At 48.6% G+C, this 22,740-nt stretch overlaps 1 protein-coding gene across 3 annotated transcripts in view; it reads left to right on the plus strand.

Moving 5' to 3' along the window:
- Nucleotides 1–1,331: 1,331 nt before the first annotated feature.
- MYD88 (MYD88 innate immune signal transduction adaptor) overlaps nt 1,332–22,740 on the plus strand; it is a 31,757-nt gene continuing 10,348 nt past the window's right edge. The window contains exons 1-14 of one of the 3 annotated variants that reach the window (XR_014592400.1): nt 1,332–2,216; nt 2,316–2,488; nt 3,578–3,671; nt 3,958–4,088; nt 5,023–5,171; nt 6,121–6,209; nt 8,216–8,289; nt 9,879–9,968; nt 11,965–12,044; nt 12,900–12,959; nt 14,021–14,178; nt 16,999–17,118; nt 17,848–18,024; nt 19,216–19,395. Coding sequence is in view for 2 of the 3 variants with exons in the window: in XM_083882793.1 (XP_083738919.1) it covers nt 2,151–2,216; nt 2,316–2,488; nt 3,578–3,671; nt 3,958–4,088; nt 5,023–5,171; nt 6,121–6,209; nt 8,216–8,289; nt 9,879–9,968; nt 11,965–12,044; nt 12,900–12,959; nt 14,021–14,178; nt 16,999–17,118; nt 17,848–18,024 (1,461 nt within the window). In the remaining variant the exon portion in view is untranslated. Of the gene's footprint in view, nt 2,217–2,315; nt 2,489–3,577; nt 3,672–3,957; nt 4,089–5,022; nt 5,172–6,120; nt 6,210–8,215; nt 8,290–9,878; nt 9,969–11,964; nt 12,045–12,899; nt 12,960–14,020; nt 14,179–16,998; nt 17,119–17,847; nt 18,025–19,215; nt 19,396–20,875; nt 21,433–22,740 lie in introns of those variants that run through there. The other 2 variants (XM_083882793.1, XM_083882794.1) reach the window with 2 other exon arrangements.

The raw sequence follows: 22,740 nt of genomic DNA on the forward strand, positions 1-22,740 counted from the left end.
ATAAGAGTGCAAAAAAGCTAGAACCAGCCTCCAGCCATGTGACAGAAAGATCAGAAATGGTGTTGGGTATAAATCTGGGTTCTGGGCCTGAGCAAACTGCCCATCCCTTATGGACATCTGTTTTTCCTGCCCACTCTTGCTGCCTGGATCACCACATCCAACAGCTGTGTGGGTGCAGAGTCTGTTGTGCTGCTCTTGCTGCCAGTGCTGGACACCTCACACCTTTTATATCAATACGAATCAAAAGCTGGCAGAGACTTACTGTTAAACCCACATTTCTTTCCTCACTGTCATCACATCAGGAGTTTCAAATCATCTCTCAGTGTTGTGTTGCAGAGGTGTGTGTTTAGTGGAAACCAGCCCGCCTTGCCAATGGGAAATACCCCCTTTGCAGGCAGCAGGGCACCCCTTTTTTGTGCACACCCTTTTGGGGAGGCTCCTGGCGTTGCAGTGCACGTGGGTGGCTGTCTCGCAGCTCTGAGTAAGCTGCAAGAGGATGTCAGCACTGCCAGACTTGGCCCAGCTTAATGTCAACCAAGACACTGTGGGGGAAGCCTGACTGCAAACAAAAGCAAAGCCAACTTTTGTCTGTTTGCACTGTTTGTCCTCGTCCAAATGAAGGCAAAGGCAAACAGGGAAGATTTATAAACTGGGATGTTTTTTTTCATTATTTCTAATATGATAAAGAGACATGTTGTCTTCCAAGCATTGCAAGCGGACAGCAGTGTTTTCCTTGGGCATGAGCCAAAGTTTTGGCTCCTCTTTTTCTCTTACCAAACATGAGCCCTCTGGGATGAGTCACTGGTTCTCAATGGGCTGCAGCTGCTGAGCCAGGAAAAGGAGCCCTTGGTGCACAGAGAAGGCATCAGGAGATGATGTGTCATGTGGGTTACACAGGGAACCACATCCCTTCCCACAGCCGGCTGCTGCAGGCTGCATGCAGAGCACCCCCAGGCGCGGAGGAGATGGACATGAAGCCAGGACTCCCCAGGACCCACTGGGGTTTGGGGACCACATTTAATCTCTGAGCAGCTGCTCAGAGTCCATGTGGCTTCACCAAAAACTCCACTTCAGCAATTCAGGTACTTAAATGAGCTGCAGCAACTCACTGTTGTAAACCTGGATCCTGAATCATCACCAGCTCCTTGCTTCAACGTGTTAACCCCTTCTCCATCCTCTCCCATCCCAGGACAATCAGTGGAGTTACACAAGGGAAGCAGGTGGCTGGAGAACACATCAACCAAACATTTCACAGAATCATAGAATCATTGAAGTTGGGCAAGACCTCCAGTCCAACCACTAACCCAGCACTGCCACATCCAGCACTAAGCTGTGTCCCTGAGGATGGTGACTCCACTACATCCTTGGGCAGGCCGTTCCTGTGCTTGGTTTCCTCTTCGGAGAGTAGCTGGGAAAAAAAAAAAAAAAAAAAAAAAAGGGATCCTGAGGGACAATTCGGTAAATAAGGGATGTGTGACCACTGGTGCCCAAAGTCAGCTGCTGGAAGCCACAGGATGAGGCAAAGCCTTTTCACTTCAGCCACTTCTGTCAGCGCTGAGAACCGAGTACATTAATTATTGCTGATCTACAGCCCGCCTTCTGTCGGTCAGCAGGTGACAAAGCTGGTTCCTGTGCTAGTGGCCATCGCATCGCAGCCTTGGCATTCAAAGGATCACAACACGGCCAGAGCAGGGCCAGGCTCGGTGTCACCGGCCTCGGCAGTGTCGCTGTCACTGCGGCTGAGCCTCAGCCCGGCGCTGCAGCGCGGCGGTTCCCTGATGATAACGTGTGAAAGATAAAGAGATTTAAAAAGATAAAGAGGTAAAAAAAAAAAAAAAAAAAAAAAAAAAAAAAAAAAGCCAACAACAACAACAACCCAAAGCACCCGGCAATAAGAGCGACCGGCCGGGGCAGGGCTCTGGTGACACTCGGGGGACTCCAGACCGAGGGAAGCCCAGAGCGAGGGAAGGGACCCCACTGCGGTCCCCAGGGATGCGGGACGGGACCGGCCCGTCCCCCGGGATGCGGTGGGGGCGGACACGGGGATCGGGGGGCAGGACGGCTCCTCCCCGGCGGGGCGGGATGAGGGGCCGGGCACAGGGGACACGGAGCCGGCCCGGGCGAGGTGGCAGAGGCCACGCAGGGGGACGATGTCGGGGACAGCGGGCACGGCCATCTGCCTCCTGCGCTGCGACCTGCGCGCCCACGACAACCAGGTAGGGACCGCCGGGGGGTCCTGTAGGGACAGCCCTGCTGTCGGGCAGGATGGGGAGGGATTCTCCCTGCATCCTGCCTGCCCCGCTCTGCGCTTCCAGGTGCTCCACTGGGCTCAGCACAACGCGGATTTCGTGGTTCCCCTGTACTGCTTCGACCCGCGGCACTACCTGGGCACCCACTGCTACGGCTGGCCGAAAACGGGGCCCCACAGGCTCAGGTTTCTGCTGGAGAGTGTGAAGGATCTGAGGGACACGCTCAAGAAAAAAGGAAGGTAGTTGAGGAAGCGCCGTGCAAATAACACCTTTCTGTTTTCCTGCTCTTTTCCAACACACACATACCTGTGCTGTGCCTCGGATGGTGTTGGGTGCTCTGCGCTCTGGTGGTGGTTTGTTTCAGGGAGCCACAGCCCTTGTGTTAGATACAGTTGGGTGCCATGTGTAGCCCCTGTTGGGGTGACCTGCTGTGGTCACCTGCACGGGGGACAAAGAGCCATCCAGGCTCTGTGCCGTGTGGGTTTTGCTTTCTCATGTACCCCAGATGAGCATCAGCCCTGAGTGCTTTGCCCAGAGTGCTGACAGTGGGAAACATGAATGGCAGAATTTTGAGATGTGGGCAGTTACATTAACCACTGTGGCCTGGAGCCTTCCTTGTCCCTGGGAGTTGGTGTGAGATAGACCAGCATGGATCCTGGCTTCTGAGACTGGACAGTTACATTTCCTTATAGCCTGTCCCACTAAGCACAATCTCTAGACTCAGATATCCTTGTTTATGATGCCTTTAGAACCGTAATTGGGGTAGCCCGGGGCCTGAAGAATCCATTACCAGGTGATATCTGGCTTTGCAAAGCAAAAGATCATGGAGTCATAAAATAGTTTGGGTTGGAAGGGAACATTAGGGGCCATCTAGTTCAACCCCCTGCAATGAGCAGGGGACATCTTCAACCAGATCAGGCTCAGAGCCCTGTTCAATCTGGCCTTGAATATTTCCAGGGATGGAATAACCTCTCTGAGAAACTTGGACAAGGTGGATCAGCCAGCCTTGAATCTCTTCAGTGTGTGAGGATGAACAGATTCACTTTTAGGTAACAGCCTGGCTTTGTGCCCAGTCATCCTTTCTAAGGCATCCAGAGTGGCAGAAATGTGTTTGACACAAACTAAGCCCCAGAGGCTTACAAGCTCTGTTCAGGGGCTCCTAAAAAATGCAGGCTGGTCAAATCCTGTCTGCCTGCCTCCACACGCTCTCTGTGCTCCATAGAAAACTGGGACACCAGGAGTGCCTGCCTGGGCTGGGATGATGGCCTGTTGTACACATAAATAACAATAACATCCAACCTATTTCAGGCCAATATTTTGTCTTTTAGTACCCTGGTTGTGAGGAAGGGGAAGCCGGAAGATGTGGTCTGTGATCTGGTTACTCAGCTGGGCTCTGTCACTGCTGTGGTTTTCCATGAGGAGGTAAGGGGAACACTCAAGTGACACAGTTAAATGATAAAATTATGCTGTGAAGGTTTCTTCCATGACCATGTGGTGATGCAGATCTGGTGTGTTCAGAACCTTTCTTGGCTGTGGTGTTACTAACCTCAGGGACACTGGGGAGTCCCTGGGATGGGATTCCCTGAGTGGGAGTCCTCGATGGGGCAAAGAGATAAAGGTAATGTGGAAGGCAAGACCAGGGACCAGGGTCTTTGTGCATCTGGGAGCAGCATTTGTGCAGCCCTGTTTTCACTGTTTTGTTCTCTAGGCCACCCAGGAGGAGCTGGATGTGGAGAAGGGGCTGTCCCAGGTGTGTAGGCAGCACGGGGTGAGGATTCAGACATTCTGGGGGTCCACGCTGTATCACCGGGATGATCTTCCCTTCAGGCCTATTGACAGGTGGGCTGCTCTGTGGTATCACCCTTCACTGTCCCTTTGTTTCTCACTCAGGAGGGCTCCCAGTCCCCTGGTCACACAGAGAAAGGGCCTGTTAGTCTGTCTGTGCTTTTATGGAACAGTGCTGTCATGCTCAGGCACACAACGGGGAAGCAGCACACTCAGCCCCTCTGCACTAGTAGAATTTATGCTTCTGTATGTATAAAGCCAAGGTGTGTGTTTGACCAGAGGTCTTTTCCAGTCCTCTAAGATCATCAAATCAAACGATTAACTAAGCCAAGCCCATCAGTAAACCACATCCTTCAATGCCACATCTGCACATCTTTTAAATCCTCCACTTCCCTGGACAGCTTTTTTCAACCTGACCACCCTTTCTGTGAGGAAACTTTTCCTAATATCCAATCTAAACTTCACCTGAAGCAACTTCATAGAACCATTAAATAGTTTGGGTTGGAAGAGACTTAAGGGATGATTTACTTCCATCCCTCCCTTGGTGTGTGTACTCTTCACTGCTCCCTCAGTAATCACTTGAAGTGTAGTTGATGGAGTCGAGTGATTCATGGTATTCTCTAGAAAGTGTATTTAATAAGGGCAGACAGGTCAGACCATGAAAATACCTGTTTTTTCCCCTTTGAAAAGGCACCAGGGGGATGTAGATTTTTACACTGAGATCAGCTGTGTTAATCAGCAGTTAGGTGAACCTAACCAAGGCACACCTTCAATTGAAAAGGCACAATTTGCATCAGAAGCAGAAAGAAATTGGGCAAAGGACTGAGCTGCTGGTGGCTGTTATCCCCGGGGGCATCTGCCCCTATTGTGCCTGGCAGTGTTCAAACAGGCATCACAAACCTGGGAGGACAGCATCCTGCTCCTGAGGAAGGGGTGTGTGGTGTGTGGAGGGGCCAGGGCAGTGGCCTGACTGCTCCTGTCTGTGCAGGTTACCTGATGTCTACACCCACTTCCGAAAAGCCCTGGAATCTGGAGTCAAGGTCAGACCAACCCTGAGGATGGCAGATCAGCTCAAACCCCTGGCTCCAGGGCTGGAAGAAGGGAGTATCCCTACAATGGAGGATTTCGGACAGAAGGGTGAGAAAACTTAATTTGGGAGTTGCTCTAATGAAATCCTGCTTAGATTCTGTTCTTAAAAATATCCTGCTTAGATCTGTTTTGAAAAATGTGCTTTACAAATGTGTTTTCCTGCTGCTCCAGATTCCCAGATGTTCAGCCAGGGTGAAGTAGGTACCTGCAGTGGCTGCACTTGAGCTCTGATGCTTAATACAAACCAAACATCTTGCAGTGCATATTATATTCTGTCACAGAAAAAAAAATGTCGTTTTGGTAAAAATGCAGAGGCAACTAGTGCTTGAGAGACACATGAAATGTGGTCCCTACGGATGATTGGATTATCATGGCCCTTTCAGTCTGGGAGGAGCTGTAGAAGCATCTGTCTTTAGTTGAAGGGTTAGGCAGATATTTGTCTTCAAATTAAAAGAGAGTAGATTTAGATTAGATATGAGGAAGAAATTCTTCCCTATGAGGGTGGGGAGGCCCTGGCACACATTGCCCAGAGAAGCTGTGGCTGCCCCATCCCTGGAAGTGTACAGGAAAGGCTGGACAGGGCTTGGAGCAACCTGGGATAGTGGAAGGTGTCCCTGCTCATGGCAGGGGGTTGGAATGAAATGATCTTAATGTCTCTTCCAACCCAAACCATTCTGTGATTCTATGATAAATAAGTCTCTTACCTAAACATAGAGGCAGTGGATGCCCTTCAAACTGTAACTAAGCCTCAGTTCACTCACACTGAAAATCAAATTAAATTTCCCTGTGTGGAGGAGCTGCCTTGCAGCTGGGTAGGAAACATCCTCTTAGTGATTTTTAATATGTTTGATATGACCCTTATTTTAAAGGAAGACCACACAGTCTTTTCTGCCCCTGAAGCAGACATCCCCACTGCTGAACATCCCTCAGTTTTAAGCTCCCTGCCTTGGAGATGCTTTCTCAGGAGGTAACAAGGTGTTGGTGTTTTCTGTGGCAGATCCTGTGACTGATCCACGAACAGCCTTCCCCTGCAGTGGAGGAGAGACCCAGGCTTTAATGAGGCTGCAATATTATTTTTGGGACACGGTAACTCTTACATTTCCTTGCCTACATCCTCCCCCTTGTACACATGGCTGTGCAAGTGGGTGAGGCTGCAACTTCACTTCCTAATAATATTTCCTTAGCTCCCTTATAAAACTTTACAGAGGAGGGAATTAGCATTATTTCAGTTTTTCAGAGAGACAAACTAGACCAAAAGGAATTCTTCTGGGACTGGGGAATGTAAGCCAAATACTTAGGAACCTAGTTTACTGGCCATCTCTCTGAAGTATTTTTTTCCATTGACTTCTGGGACTGGGGACAGAATTTTTTAGCTGCTTTACCTTGATTTGCTTCTTCTATGCTCATGTTCCACGTCATCAGCAATTAGTTCCTCTGTTTTGGAGAAATGAAAAGTGGCCTGAAGGGCTGGAATTGCAACTGGGGTGAGGAACAACCGACCCAAGTTCTGCCCACAGTTATAAATAGTGGGAAGTTTCTGTAGTCTGGTTTAAAATCTTGCAGCCAATAATGACAGCTACTATTTGTTTCCTTGCTTTGGTGGAGTGAGGCTTCTGCTGACTGCGTTTTGTCAGACAGTTTTTGAACTTCTTTCTGGTCTAGTTTGAGGAACTGTTTTGAATTTGCCTTGTCTGAATCCAGAGGTACATGTGCTGATTTCCAACAGCATCAGACCCCAGGCAGCTTTCTGGATAAAGGAGGGAGTGCCTCTACAGCTGAGATGGGTTAAAAGTGTGGTGTTCCCAGTGCCTCACTGGAACAGCCCCCAGGGCATCCTTTCAGCAGTGTTTCCCAAATTCCTGCATTCCTTTGCTTTTGGGGAGCATTGTCCTGGTTTATCCCCATGAGGCAGCTCAGCCCTACAGCAGCTGCTCCCTCAGTTCCTGGCAGTGAGATGAAGGAGAGATTCAGAAGGATTAAAGTGAGAAAAGTCATGTATTGACTTAAAGACCGTTTAACAGGGAAAGCAAAAAGCTGCTGTGCACAGGCAGAGCAAGGTGAGGATTCATTTAATACTTCCCACCAGTGGGCAGGTGGGTTCAGTTCAGCCATCCCCAGGAAAGCAGAGCTCCACCACAGTTACTTGGGAAGACAAATGGCATCACTCCAAACATCCTGACTTCCAGCTTTATATGCTGAGCATGACATCATTTGGGTCAGCTGGGGTCGGCTGTCCCAGCTGTGTCCTCTTCCAAATCCGTGTGCACCCCCAGCCTACTCAGGGTGGGGTGGTGAGAGAAGTAGAAAAGGCCTTGAGGCTGTGTGAGCTCTGCTCAGCAGTAAGGAAAACATTGGTGTGCTCTCTGCACTGTTTTCAGCACAAATCCAAAACAGCCCCAGATTAGCTACGATGAAGAAAATTAACTCCATCCCAACCAAAATGATACAAGTGTGCTTGGCTTCTGCTTCTTGGTCAAGCATTAACGTAATCAGAGCTGGAAAACCTGTTCCTTCTGTTTTTTGTAAGGCAAATAGACTTCCCCAGTGAGCTGCAGCAGCCCTTTAGGAATTGTAACCTGTGCAGTGAAGGTGACCAAGGAGGGATTGATCTTCCCTATGTCCTCTGCATTGTCCATGGAATGCTCAGGACATGGGAGATCTGCATCCTGCTGTAAATATGTGGGGCACAGAAACAACAGCAGTCAGAGTTCCTGCAGCTGAGTGTTGAGTGCTGTCACTGGTTCTGTAACCCCCAAACGAGGCTGCCAGTTCCACTGGTGCTTTTTAGTGGGTTTTTCATTCAGAATCAGATGGGAATGGGTAGGGAACAGCACAGCCAGGTGCTTGTAGAAAGAAATGTGCCATAGGCTAAAGCAGGGAGCACAGCTTGTGACACACAGCCCAGAGCTGTAATGAAAACTGGCCTGACCCATGCCCGTGTGCTGGAGGCAGGAATTGGGCAGCTGTGCAATCCTTGCAGGCAGCCGTGAGAGGGAGCCCAGCCCTGCCAGATTGCTCTGGCTCCAGAAGGAAGGAACATTTGGCAGGTTGTTTGTAAAGTATTGAAACCTTTTGTTCTTTTGCTCTCACAGAACCTGGTTGCTTCTTACAAGGAGACTCGGAATGGGCTGGTGGGAATGGATTACTCAACCAAATTCGCACCATGGTAAAGATTTTTATTGAGACAGGAAAATCCTTTTCTGCTTCCATCCCAAACTGGTGTTACCTGTCTGCTGAGTGTTGCTGGGCACGGGTAGGGATCTGAGTGTGGTTTCTTTGGCCCTTTTTGTTGTGGTCGAGCAGCTCTGAGGCTGCACATCCCTGGAAGTGCTGCAGAGAGGCAGAACTTTGCTGGGTGTGCTGAGAGCACCAGTGTGGGCAGGGAGCAGGAGGGACTCACCATTTGCTTTCTGCGGGAAAGAGAAAGGCAGGGAGGCAGCACAGCTTCAATGTGTTGGTGGGACTGTAGCAGAACTCAGCCCAGTCCTGAATACTTCGGGGCAAGTCACCCCACTTCAGTGCCACTCTCTCTCTGCGGGGTGAAGAGACACTTCTGATTATTCCTGTTGGAAAGGATCTTTTGTTCAGGTAAATGTCTTGATTTTTAGTTAGGGGCTTTAGTCCCTGGTGCTGGAAGAGGCAGAGTTAATTCCAGACTGGAATTGCATCAGCAGAACCCAGTTCAGCCTAAGCTGAGAGTATTTCAATGAAAACCAAATTTCTGAGGCTGTTACAGGTCAAGATTTCTTGTTTCCAGCGAGCTTTGTGCTTTGATGGTTGCAGTGGATGGCTCCATCTGGTGGCACTTCGCGGTCCCAGGACTGCTGGCTCTGTGGAAGTTTGTTATTTGTGGCCTCCACTTGAGTCTTTCCAAGCTGGCCATTTGCTCAGAGCAAACAGTCCTGATATGCCTGCTCCAAAATGTTCCTCTGTCATGTAATTAAAATCAGAGCAGTTCAGGTTGCAGCCAGTCATTTCCATCTCATACTGGCCATTAGAGCTGGTCAGCAATTAAGGAAAAACTCTTCAAAGCCTTTCTTCCTGTTTTCCACAATTCATTAGAACATCCAGGGTTTCCACGAGCTGTAGTGGAAATGGCAGTAAAAATGCATTTCTAGGAAAAGCAAGGTAAAAGTTGTTCTTTATCACACTCTATGATGGGCTTGGAGTCTGCAAGTTCTTTCCTGTCTTGTAACAGCACTGATTTGGAACAAATGGAAGGAGCCCAGTGGGTTGAAATGCCAGAGCAGAGTTTGATTCCTTAGTTTTCCTTCCAGGGCTCAGATTTTCAGCAGTCTCTTGCCTTCTGTGATTGCTCAAATGAGGTTCTGCAGGAAAAGGAGCCCTGGGCATAGGATAAGGAAGTTTGTGGTAAAAGGAAAGGTAGGACATATGATGCAGAGATTGACATTTGAGATTCTTTTCTGGGCTTGTCATTTGGTTTGTTAAATCATTTAGGCAAAACTTGTCAAACTTGAGTAAAATGATTTATCTCCATAGCTTGGAGAGTCCTGTAACAGTCATACCTCAGGAAGGGGAGGATTTTGATTCTTGGAAGAGAATTCTCTTTCTTGAAGAGTTGCAGAGAAGTTACAACGTGACTAAAGCCATTTAGGAAGTCAGGGTCAGAACTGCAAGCCAAACAGAAGTTTTAGACAACAACTCTAGACACAAATCTGCCCCTCTCCTCCCTCTGAGCTGACACCAAGCTGTCAGTGCTGCCTGGCACTCAGGACATCATTCCTCTCCTTTCAGGCTGGCACTGGGCTGCATCTCACCTCGATACATCTACGAGCAGATCCAGAAGTATGAGAGAGAGAGAACAGCAAATCAGAGCACATACTGGTATGTCTTTGCACCATCAGCATGACTTATTTTCTCTGAAAAGGAGCCTGGCATTTCATGCACAGGGAGTGATTTGTTAACTCTCTTCATAATTAATGTTTGTTTATCCTGTGCCTGCTGGCTGGTTCCTCTGGGTTGCACTGTAGTTCTCTTTCAGTGCAGATTTATTATTCTGTCTTTGACACCTAGGGGCTTTAGGCACTTTGTATGTAAAGATTATGAATCCCAGTTGTCATTATTATTGCTGGGAAACTGTGGTTCATGATTTTTGAAAACAATCTCAGCAAATCAGCACCATCCGTCTCTGTGTTGTTGTTCTGGGCTAAATGAGAAGGAAGAATGATTTACAAATAAAAGCCAAAGGGTTTCTCAGACCGAGGATATGAGCCCAAAAGTCTCAGTGACTGTGTGACTCGTGCAAATCTCATGGTGTTTGAAGGTCCCATGGCCACAAGTCCAGAAGTGGCCCCGTGTTTGCTCAGCTGCCTGGCTGTGACCACCACATTGCAGCAGAGGGGAAGAGGGCACTGGGAATTGGGTTTAATGCATCCCATCTTGTCACCCATGCTCCTCCTCACCTCTCAGTTTATCCATCCCTGGGCTGGCCTTGAACTTGTTCAGATCTGCCCACACACTGTGAATCAGAACCTGGAGCTCTCATGGAGGTCTAACGCTAGACCTGAATGGGAAAAAATCCCAAACCATAACGCCTGTGCAAACTCTGGAACTAAATATTCATTTTGGTTTGTTACATTTGCAACATGTCAAACAGCACAGTGGTTGGTGAAGAGCAGGCAGAACACTGCCAACCATTCTGGCCAAAATGCTCAGTTTCATTAACATTCAAATGACAGATAAAATACCAACACCCATGAAATGTATGTTTGAAGTTTCTTTTACTTCAAAGACAATTAAGAAAGGAAAGATTTCAAGAAATGAACATACTCCTGTTTTCCATCTAACAGTCAGCCAGCCTGCTGGCAGCTGCCATGCCATGGTGATTTTTGCATTTTAAAGTGTTCAGTAGTTATAAAAATGAGACTGTCAAGCTCCCAAGGAGTCATTGTACAATGAATTATAGGTCATGATGGCTGCACAAGGGACTCATTGAACCTCAGTGTTATGACACTACTTTTTAGGATTTGGACAGTGTTCCTCTTCAGGGTGGACATTAGGAGGAATTTCTTCACTGAAAGGGTGATTAGGCATGGGAGTGGATTTCCCAGGGAGGTGGTGGAGTCACTGTCCCTGATGGTATTTAGGAAAGACTGGACTCAGTGCCATGGTCTGGTTGACACGGTGGTGTTTGGTCATAGATGGGCCTGGATGGTCTCAGAGGTCTTTTCCAAGCTAACTGATTCCCTAATTCTGTGATTCTGTTCCATAACCAGATTATCCAGAAGGATCTTGTCAGTCTAAAAATCAGCTGAGCGGAGTGCTTCCCATATGGCATAGAGTTAAAGCAGGTTTCTGAGGCTGATGTGCCATCATTTTATAAGAAGCTCATTTTATACAAAAGTTTTTATATAAAACTGTCCTTTTTTTCCATGGATCTAGCACCCAATTTAATGGGCTGGAGCACTGTAAACCAGTTTTGAAAGGTGTCTCAGAGTCCCTTGCAAAGGTTACTGCTTAAATCAATGCAAAGCTCTCAGGAATGTTCTCGTTCCTGTGGAAGTGTGAAGCTGAACCAGGCCCTCTCCCTGCTCTGTGGAGAATTACATCCCACTAGGGATGGAGGAGGAACGTATTTCCTGAAACTCTGCTCCTGAATGTGAGCTAAGGAAAGCTTCCAGGTGATTCATGCAGAGTTTGCTTTCCCTGTAAGCTGAGTGAGCAGGCTTGGGGAAAGAGCTGGTGTCACAGGGAAAGTCCCCAAAATCGCTCATTGTGAATAAACCTCACGGTGTTAATGATGGTTTGTATGGAAGGAAAATCCTCGTTCAGTGATCATATCTGACCCACAGTGAAATACTGAGATGGCTCTGTGTTTCAGGGTCCTGTTTGAACTGCTGTGGAGGGATTACTTTCGGTTTGTGGCCCTGAAGTACGGCAGAAGGATTTTCTCATTAAGAGGTGTGTATGGATCACCACATTTAGGAGGGAAAGGTACTCTCTTACAACAGAGAAAGTAAGAGAAGAGGCTGTTGGAATTAAGTTCTACAAAAGTTTCTCTCTTGGTGTCACCACCCTGGGGTGCTGCTGGGAACTCTCTGTTAGCACAGAAGTGTCTCAGCACCAGTTCTGGACACTGATCCCCAAATCTGATTAGATATGGGGAGTATTACTGACATATGTATCACTGACACAGAGAGAACACAAGGAGAGTGAAGATGCTGTTTCCAGAGATATTCCACCTTTCACAGGATCCAGGCTTCAGGCTTGCCCAAGTTCTCCAGAGGACCTGGGGCAGAGCAGGAACTGAGCCAGCAGGGTGAATCCCAAGAAATTGGATATTAAACTACATATCAAGAATCAGAATGGGATTCAGCTCCAGTGTTACCTCGGGCTTCTGCCAGGTAGTTCTGGGTGTAGTACCTGCTACAGAAACAGATTTCACATAAACATTGTCCTGGAGTAAAGCTGAAAAAAGAAAATACCAGTGTGGGCCAGAGTACATCTCTGTCCACTTGTGAGGTCTGAGTCATGCTTAATTAAAAAAGGGAAAAAAAGCAAACATCAGCTAAACAAATAGACAAAATCTATTAGGGCTTGAGCACCTTCTGTGTGCAAAAGACACCCCTTTGCAACACTTGAGGGGAGGACTGGATCATCTGTAAACCTGTGCAGAAGGTTTGTTTGTAATGGCACTGAGAGGCTGAGTTTCACCCTCACACCTTGTGTCAACCAAGCACCCCTGGCTGCGTTGTGGTATGAATAACTGACTGTGTCAGTATTTCTTCATCAGCAGGTCATTATTTTCCTGCACAGGGCTTCAAAGTAAAGAGATCCCCTGGAAAAAGGACCTTCAGCTCTTTGACTGTTGGAAAGGTCAGTAGAAACCACAGGTCTGGCTGGGTGTGTTGTGTTTTCCACGTGTCTTTTGGGGCTCACAGGTGCCCTAACACTGGCTCAGGTCTCTGTAGGGGAGTTCCCAGCATGGTCATGGCTGGGATTTAACCTGGCATCACCAGGGGATGAATGTGTGTGGCTTCCCTTCCCAGACTGGGCACTGTACAGGAGCAGCCCACAGGGTTACCCTGCTCTGGGATGTGCACTGCAGGTAGATTTTCCTGCCCAGGAGGGAGTGTTTGTGACCTGCTGGTCCCTTCTGTTTAGTCACACAGAGGCTGACCAGCCCTTCTTATCAGTATTAGATTGCCATGCCTGCTATGTTTGGTTCTGTTTGCTTTTGGTTACAAGGTTACAACAGATTTAGACTAAATCACATCTTCTGTAGTCCCACAGCCTTTTATGTAGTTGTTACAACTTCGTTGTTATATCATCAATAGCAAGGATAATATCTCAAAACTTGGAGGGACTAACAGATTAAAGTATTAGAATCAGTGCAATACACACCTCTGTATCTCTTTTCGTGTTAATGCCACGTGTATCCATTTGCACACAGGATAAAATAAATCATCCAGGCACAGTAAATCTTTTCCTTAACAACAGACAAACTCTACTTTTCAGGTACTAACCCTGGAGGATTTGTCCAGTGCATCCCTCTGTTACTCATCTGTCAAGAATCTTTCTGTTGTTGGCCCATCTCATTATTTATTTTACTCTGAAAAATAAATATTTATTTTACTGCATATTTATTTTACTCTGAAAAATTCCCTTCAATCCACCTGATTGTTTTTCCAGTCTGAGATTTTTCTGTAATATTTCTTCTTGCCAAAACTTCTCCCCAGCTTAATTTTCAGTATGATATCCCATTTAATTTCCAGTGGATCTTAGTGGCTGCACTCCAGCTGAACCACACTGAAATCTTTCCCTGCTGCTGTGCACTGGCACCGTCTTGGAAATGTCTATGAATTTATGACCACAGGCCGGTTTATGAGTGCCCCAAAAGCATCCTGATATCCCAGTGCTGTGTTTTGTCTCGGCAGAGGGCAGAACTGGGGTTCCTTTTGTGGATGCCAACATGAGGGAGCTGAGTGCCACGGGCTTCATGTCGAACCGAGGGCGGCAGAACGTCGCCAGCTTCCTCACCAAGGACCTGGGGCTGGACTGGAGGATGGGGGCAGAATGGTTTGAATACCTGCTGGTAAGACTGGGCCCTTTGTGTACCTGGAGCTGAATGACAGGCAGGAGGACAACCCTGGTTTATAAGGAAGGGTACAGGTGATGATCAGTAATTTTCAGGCTGATGTAAGACCATGTAGGTGCTTTTTGCAGGGTGTGAACTTCCCAAAGCTCATGTAAGTAAAAGGAATTTTTCCACAGTGGAGCTGCCTTTAACAAAGATGTAGCTAGAAAGTTTTCAGTAAGTGTTGATCCTCTGTGTAGGGTTTTAGCCAGAGATCTGTTGCACTTGAGAAAACTTTCAAACATGACATACGCTAACAATGCTCTGATTTGCTCACCCCAGAGGCTGGGGAGGAGGACAGCCCAGAAATAGAACATAAAAAGAAGTATATGCTGGCACAGTGTCTATGCATTGATGGCTGTAGACTGGGAAGACATCTAGTCAAGCACAGGCAAGTAGAGACAATAGCTGGATCAGCTTCCACAGAGCTCCACCCTGGAGGCTGGAGGCATCCTTCTTCATTCTGGGCTGTTCCAGGCCTCCCTGCTAACTGGAGCACCAATTCCTCTCTCATATATCAATCAGCAGCTGTGTGAGCTCAGTTAAATAGCTGGGTCACTTTTCTGACCTCAGTCCCCATGGATTCTCTTGGTACCGACTGAAAAAGGCCAAATACTCACATCAGCCTCACATTAAAGGTCTTATCTGTGGAATACAGGAGGCTACTGGCAATCAGAAAACTTTCCACTCACTCAGAGTGCTGGATGGGCAGAGAAAGCCCAGTTGCCTTGCCAATATCTGAAATTTAAAGAGACTTTTTTTTGTGAATATAATTTTTTTTAACTTCCTTGGAGCTGGGCTCTGACATGGCTCTGGCTTCAGGAAGAAAATCTGGGTGCTCTCCCATGCCAGTGCTGTGAGCAGCAGTGCACTTGGACAAACAACATGGTGCAGGAATTCAGGATCCTTCAGAAAGGGATTTTGGGAGCTCCATGAAGTGATGCTTTTCCTCATAAGAGCAAGAGCCTTCCACAAGTGTGTACTGTTCCACGAGTGAGAAAGACCTGGAAGGTCTCACACTAGAAAGATGCTGCCTGTGTTATCTCCATTTATTCCTAAGGACATGAATCCCAGCCTTGCTGGAAGCAGAATTCAGCATGCTGCACTGGCCCTTTCACACTGGGAAGCCCCAGATACTGATGGCCACTGTAGGTTGGTGTGGCAGAGACTGATCCTTGTGCCCATCTTGTGTCACACAGCTCTGTTACTGTAACCTGGTGGCATCCCCAGAGCAGCACACAGGAAACATCAGCTTGGTGGGGGGGACGTGGCTGTAGAAGGGTAGAGGCCAGTACAGAACTAAAACTGGTCTCACTTGCCTCTAAAAGAAGGAAAGCGATGCCTATTTCATCTCCAATACTGCCATCAAAGGCTCCCTGAGTGTTTCTGTGTGCCATCCACACCAGACAGGCAGGGAAACTGAGGCACAAGCTCTCTGCAGCCCACTGGAGCCAGGGGAAAGGCCAGAGGCCACTGGTGTCCTGAACTGAGAATATTTCGGCTCTGACTTCATTGATTTCATTCACAGGGTCAGGCCCCAAGGAAAGGCAGAGAAACAAACAGAAGAGAATGCCAGGAAGGGGCAAGGCTGAGGGGGAAATGAGCCTGCCTCCTCCAGGCCCCCTTGGATTTGCCCTCAACTCCCACATGCCTTCCTGCATGTTAATCACACAATCAGGCCTCCAATGGCATCTTTCTTCCCTCCTTATCTCACCAGCTGGAGGAAGTGTGCTGGGAAGGGGAAGCCTGGTGCCCAGGGAGCAGAGCTGGCTGCTGCTCACCCTGACCCTGGCTCTGCAGAGAAAGGGCAGCTTGACAAAGCCCATTCCCTGAGCCCTCTGCCATCCTGGAGCATGGAGCTCCTCACTTCAAGGAGTGGCTGAGATCTTGGAAACATCTCTTTGTGGACTGGTTGCTGCTATGGCTGCAGTCAGGGGAGAAGAGAACCAGCTCTTTCTGCCACAGCTGCTGCTTTTGCAGCACAGATACCCCCAGGAATGCTCAGAGATCCCAAACCCTCCTTGCTGTCACTTCCACTCTGCTCCTGAGCAAGGTTTGAATTGTCCTACAACTGGAAAACTTCTGATGTTGGATTTAAGCCACCCTGCCCAGCTGAAGAGCACTCAGATGGGATCATGTCCTGCTTTCATTTGTGTTGTTCCAAAAGCCCTGCTCCATGTTATATAAGCATCCTTGAGAGCTTTTTATTTGTTCAGAGAAGGAATAACTTGACAATGGGGGAAAAAATGCAGTGTTTGTTTCATCTGCATGTTCACATGTACTGTGTGGTTTGTCTGCACAGTCTGAGTTAGACTTCTCTCCCAACTGCCTAGTAGGATCTGCAGAGATGATTTTGCCAGTGTGTGGTATCTGGGTAACGGGGTCAGAAAGAATTTTCTCTCATATTCAAATACTTTCTTTTGGAATATCAGCATTCAAATGCTAGGACTACTTGTGAAGTCTGCCAAATAATGGCAGAAAGAGAAGGATTTCCTTTAAAAAGGAAACTGTGACTTTGGTTGGACTTTAATCTGTTCTCACTGACCTAAGTATTGTGAATTGAAGTAGCCTGGGAAGCTGATCCCAGCTGTAAAAAACAGCCATGCAGGTCCTTTTCTGAGCCAGATGCCTCTACCAACATGGGGAAGCTCTGACCACCCCAGTCTGGCTGGAGTGAATCCCATTCCAGGAATTCTCCTCCTGAGCTAAAGGAGGGATGAGAAGATTGACCAAGGGCCAGCCCAGCTCTCCTGACTGTTCTCTCCCTCTGTTCTCAAGGTGGATTATGATGTTTGTAGCAATTACGGCAACTGGTTATACAGTGCTGGCATTGGCAACGACCCACGGGACAACAGGAAGTTTAACATGATCAAACAAGGCCTGGATTACGATGGGAATGTAAGTCTTGTTTGGCTGCTTTACGAGGATGAGTGCAGTGAAGGACATGTGGTGTTTTCAGGGAGCAGAGGAGATCAATGGGCTGTGTGGATACGAAACCAGTTCTTGTGTCTCCTCACCAGGAGTGGGGCAGGTTCCCCCTTGTGCACAGGACAATGTAACTTTAACAACCTGCTGCTGTCCCCAGGGAGGCTGGAACTCCCCACACCCTCCCTGGTCAGTGGGTTAAGTGTTTCATTACCATTTTTTAGTATTCACATACTGGATCACCTGTTTCCACACTATTCCTTAGCTTCACGTCAGGCTGTGCTGTTGCCTTTTGGCACTGTAGCTGGCAGGATTTAACAAGAAATGAGAAATTAGTCCTAGCAGAGGACACAGCAGTAGAGTTTAATAGGAGAGATTCAGGAACACAAGAGTGTGCAGCTGGGCTGATCATCCTATTTTCCTTCAGTCATGGGACACTTCTTGGGCGTGATTCATGTCATGATGTCCTAAACAGGACAGGTGGACAGTGCTGAAAGTGAGCTCCACCATCCAGGTCTCTTTAGGCACTAATTCTGGATGGAGGATTTAGCAAGAGGGGCTAAGGCTTGTCAGGGGTGACTGAGGCTGTACAACACCATTTTCTCTACCTGGAAATCTGGCTCCTCTCCCTTCGAGAAAGAGCCTTGCTGGGAAGCACAGATTGTCACTGAATGGATCCTGTCCCATTGGTTCTCTTTGCAGGGGGATTATGTCCGGCTGTGGGTGCCAGAACTGCAGGGCATAAAGGGAGCAGACATCCACACCCCCTGGGCCCTGAGCAGTGCTGCTCTCTCCCAGGCAGGAGTGACTCTAGGTGAGACCTACCCACATCCAGTGGTGACAGCCCCAGAGTGGAGCCGACACATCCACCAGAGGCCTGTGAGTACTGGGAAGGCTGGGATGGGGTGGGAGGGCTCCAGGGGCTGCTCTGCATCAGCTTCTGTTAGTTCTGCTCTTCTTTCTCAGGTGTAAAGGGGGAAAAAAAAAAGTTGTTTTAATGCAAGCTGACATTACATCACAGCAGGGACTGTGCAGCCAGGATTTTGTAGCTGTCTGTCCTGCCTGCTGGGGTGAAGGATGTGCATTTTTGCTGCCTCTCTCCCTTGTGTAGTCAGCAGGGCTTAGCCACAGATGTCCTTCTGAGCATACCCTGGCAGCCCTGCCAGAGGGATGAAGTTTCTCCAAGGCCTCCACTGGTGTGGCCACCCCCCACAGGTGGATAGAAGAGAAAAAAAGCTCAGTGTCCTTTCTGTTCAGGAGGTGGAAGTAAAAGCAATCAATTCCTGCTTGAGTGCATCCAAACTGGAGTCAGCAAGACCTGTAAATATGGGGACTGTTCCTTGCACTTTGGCTTTTGGGTGTATCTCCCCTTTAGAATGGGGGCAGAATGAGATGTTGATCCTGCAACATGTCAAAGCTTTTATCTGCTGCCTGGAATGCTGTTCTTGGAGGAGATGGGTATGGGATGAAATGGATGTAAGCAAGGGTTGTGTATTATAAGAGTGTTCAACATTTTGCCTTTCCCCCATGCATCTTCCTTCCCTCCTTCTGAGTGAGGATACTTTATGGAGGCTCAAATTTAGGCATTGTACCAAGTCAGTGAAGAATGAAGCATGCCCCCATTTCAGGTTTTAATCCCAAGGTGAAGTAGCAAATTTTTAGGCCAGATTTCTTTGCCATGAGTGGAAAGTTTTGTGGAAGCAAAGCCTTCTGCTCCATCCATTCTGTTGGAGGGCCTGGATTAGTAACCTTCTGGGATGAGAGAAAGAACTCTGCAGGAGCACCTTAGTGAGATACCAGGATGAGGCAGTGGTGAAACTTGAAGCTAAAAAGCTTCTCCATCAGGCAAAAGTTCAATTTTGAGCAACTTTGCCAGCTCACCTTACCAGAAACTCTGGTTTCCTAAATCCCAGCCTAGAGCAGTGCCTGTCAGGCCTTCCTGCCTTTTTGGGTGAACTTGGGAGGCAGAGGTTCCATGTGCACATTCTCCTGGATGTCAGCACTGCTTTGTGACCAAATCCACTCTGCAGCATCAGTAAATACCTCACTGTTCCTTGTCATTTGCCACAGGGAGGAAGTCCCCATCCCAGGGGCAGGAGAGGACCAGCTCAGCACAAGGACAGAGGGATAGATTTTTACTTCTCTCGCAAGAAAGATGCTTGCTGAAGGCTGAAGGAATGTTCAGCAGGAGGTTTTGCTGCTGGGGTGCCTGGATAATGGCTAATTACCTTGAACAAGCCAAAGATACAGGTTTGGCATGGTGAAATAACATGGGATTTGCCTGTCTGGTGTTCCCAGGGACACTTGCTGGATGTGGGTGTTTGGAGGTTGTGTATTAGCACCTCTCCTTACAATCTGGAGCCAGTGGTGTATGTGGCAGGTGTTCAGTCAGAACTGAAACTTTTTATGCTCGTTTTTCATGTTTTAAAGTTTTAAACCCACCAATCGTTGTGTAATTAAAAGTTTTGCTACCGGAATATTTTATCTTCCTCATTTCCACACAGCTCCATAGATAGAGACTGCAGAGGATGTTCTTTTACTCTGTCTCCTGTAGTACTTTGGAGAAGCAGCATGTTTTCCTCCTGAAAATTTGCTTGCAGTAAGTACCCTGTTGTTTTTGATGCAATCCTGGAACCTGAAAAATGTTCAGTTCATAGCTAGGAATTATGTTTTGAACTCAGCATCAAAAACAGTTTGAAATGGATCCCTTGCCGTTTTTAGGATTTTATTTTTATGCAGAATATTCTGCTTGCTGGAAGAGTTTGGGAATTTGGAGATGACCATATTTGTGCTGTCATGGTGTCATCTGAGGGGAGCCCAGATTTGAACACTTTGACCCCCAAAGATGGGACATTGTTCTGGATTTATTGCTGCTAGAGACCCACTGGGCCTGTTCTGTAAAGAATAACTGTAATACTGTAAAATCCCTGAACACTCTGGGTTGATGGGTTCAGGTCTGGGTGAGAAATAAACAGACATTGAACACAAGAGCAAGTTGTTATGCCAAAGGCAGAAAAATCAAGTGATTCTGAACATAAGCCCTGTCAGGGCTACATTAACAATTCTACCATTTGTTGTATTTGGGGCCTGGGCAGGAATGATTGGTGTGGCCATCAGGGGGTGATTTGGGGGGAATAGAGTGAAAAAGCTTTAGTGACAGCACTGTTCTCTCTGGTGTAAGTGTCTCCTGACACACAGCACAGATCCCTGTCCAGGCCACTCCAGAGGTCAGGGCACTGCGTCTGGACAAAGCCCAGCAGGAGAATCACAGGATCGATTAGGTTGGAAAAGTCCTCTGAGATCGAGTCCAACCTGTGACCCAACATCACCACGTCAGCTGAATGCCACATCCAGTCTTTCCTTAAACTGCTCCAGGGATGGTGGTTCCACCACCTCTCTGGGGAAGCCCAATCCAGTGTAATTATCCTTTCTGTGAAAAAAACCCCAAAACTTCCTGATGTCCAACCTAAACTTACCCAGCACAGTTTAAGATTCTGTCATCTTGCCCTTTCATTTATTGCCTGGGAGAAGAGGCCAACCCACACCTGGCTACAACTTCCTGTCAAGAGGGAGTTTTAGAGAGAGATAATATATTCCCTGGGCCCCCTTTTCTCCAGATTAAACACCCTCAGCTCCCTTGGACCTTTCTCATAGGACGTGTGCTTTAGAGCTCCTTTCCCTTCTCCAGACCCCCTCCAGCCCCTCAGTGCCCTCCCTGCCTTGAGCCCAGAGCCGGGCACAGCGCTGGGGATGCCGCGCACAGGGAAAGCATCACTGCGGTCCTGCTGCCCACCCTGGCCCGGTACAAACCATCCGGTACAGCCCCGTGCGGCCCCGCACGCCGAGCGAGGGAGGGAGGGAGGGCGAGCCGAGCCGTGCGGAGGCGGAGGAGAGGCGGGGCGAGCCGGGAAGCGAAAGTGCCGGGAAGGGGAAGTTCGGAAGGCGGCACGGCCATGGCTACAGCCCCATCGGACCCCAGCCCCAGCCCCGTCCCGCCGGAGCTGCACGCCGTGCCCTTGGTAGCGCTGAATTACCGCGTCCGCCGCCGCCTCAGCCTCTACCTGAACCCGCGGGCGGCCGCGGCCGCGGACTGGACGGCGCTGGCGGAGGCGCTGGGATGCAGCTTCCTGGAGATCCGGCGGCTGGAGGGGCTGCCCGACCCCACGGCCGCGCTGCTGGAGGAATGGCCCGGACGCTGCCCCGGCGGGGCCACCGTGGGGCAGCTCCTGGATGTGCTGCGCCGCTTGGGTCGCGATGATGTCCTGACCGACCTGGCCGGCAGCGTGGGTAAGGGAGGCGCTGGGGGGACGGGGAGAGCCGGGAGAGCCCCGGGAAATCCCGGATAACCCCGGGAATCCCGGAGCCTGCCCTCGGTGCTGCTTCCCTGACGCCTGGGGAGGGAGGGGATACCGTTCATGTTGCTTTTTTTGTTCATATTTGTCTGTTCGTGTCGCTCTTTGCTGCTCGGTCCGTGGAGGTGAGGTTAAGAAAAAAATCCCGCTCGAGAAGCCCTTTCCAAATTACGGAGTGACACCCTCGGTGTTGTCGGGAGAGTCACAAAGATGCTCCGAAGTCTGGAGCACGTGTGCTGTGGAGGCGGGCGGGGAGAGCTGGGGTGTTCATCCTGGAGAAGAGAAGGGTCCGGGGAGACCTTAGAGCCCCTTCCAGTGCCTGAAGGTGAAGGGGGCTGATAAAAATAGAGAGGGGGACTTGTTGCATAGGTGGATAGTGATAGGATAAGGGAGAATGGTTTTAAACTAAAAGAAGAGAGATTTATATTAGATATTAGAAGATTGGATATTAGATTAGCTATTGGGAAGAAAATCTTCCCTGTGAGGGTGCTGAGGCCCTGGTACAGGTGCCCAGAGAAGCTGTGGCTGCCCCTGGATCCCTGGAAGTGTCCAAGGCCAGGCTGGATGCTGCTTTGAGCCACCTGGGATAGTGGAAGGTGTCCCTGCCCATGGCAAGGGGTTGGAATGAGGTACTGTAAGGTCCCTTCCAAGCCAAACCATTCTGTGATTCACAGAAGTCTCACCTGGCTCCCAGCAGACACATGTGCTGTGTTTCTGCTAACCATGAACTCTGCAAAGTAACCTGGAGCCCTGTTTTATGCCAAACCTTCAATTAAAATTTTTCTGTGTGTCAAAAGATGCTCTTAGCCAGGTTAGCCAGGAGACAGATCGCACTGACACTGGACAGTGTGAAAATTATGATGTTGTGTGGATATATTGTGATAGGAAGATGTTTGTTGGGGGAGATGAGGGATGTGTGGAAATGGATAATGTCAGGGGAAAAAAATCCATGCAAACTGAAAAAATTGAGATAGGTCAATGAGAAGGATGAAGGTCCTTGTGCTGTTCTGCTGTGCTGTTTTCTTTTTGGGCTCTTTGTGTTCTTTGTGGTCAGAGAAATTCAGAGGGAACCCAGCTGTCATCAGAAGGGAAAATTTCTTGCCAAAGGATTTCCAAAGCCAGAGAATTCCCTGAAGGGCCTGTGTTGTATAATAGAGCTTATAATAGAGTAAGCGACGAGGAAGTAATAAATCTCACTTCCTGTTACTCATGGAGATAAAGGAAGATGTAGAAATCCATCTCC

The sequence above is a fragment of the Zosterops lateralis genome, assembly GCF_965231275.1.
Source record: "Zosterops lateralis genome assembly, chromosome: 1".
Taxonomy (NCBI): Eukaryota; Metazoa; Chordata; class Aves; order Passeriformes; family Zosteropidae; genus Zosterops; species Zosterops lateralis.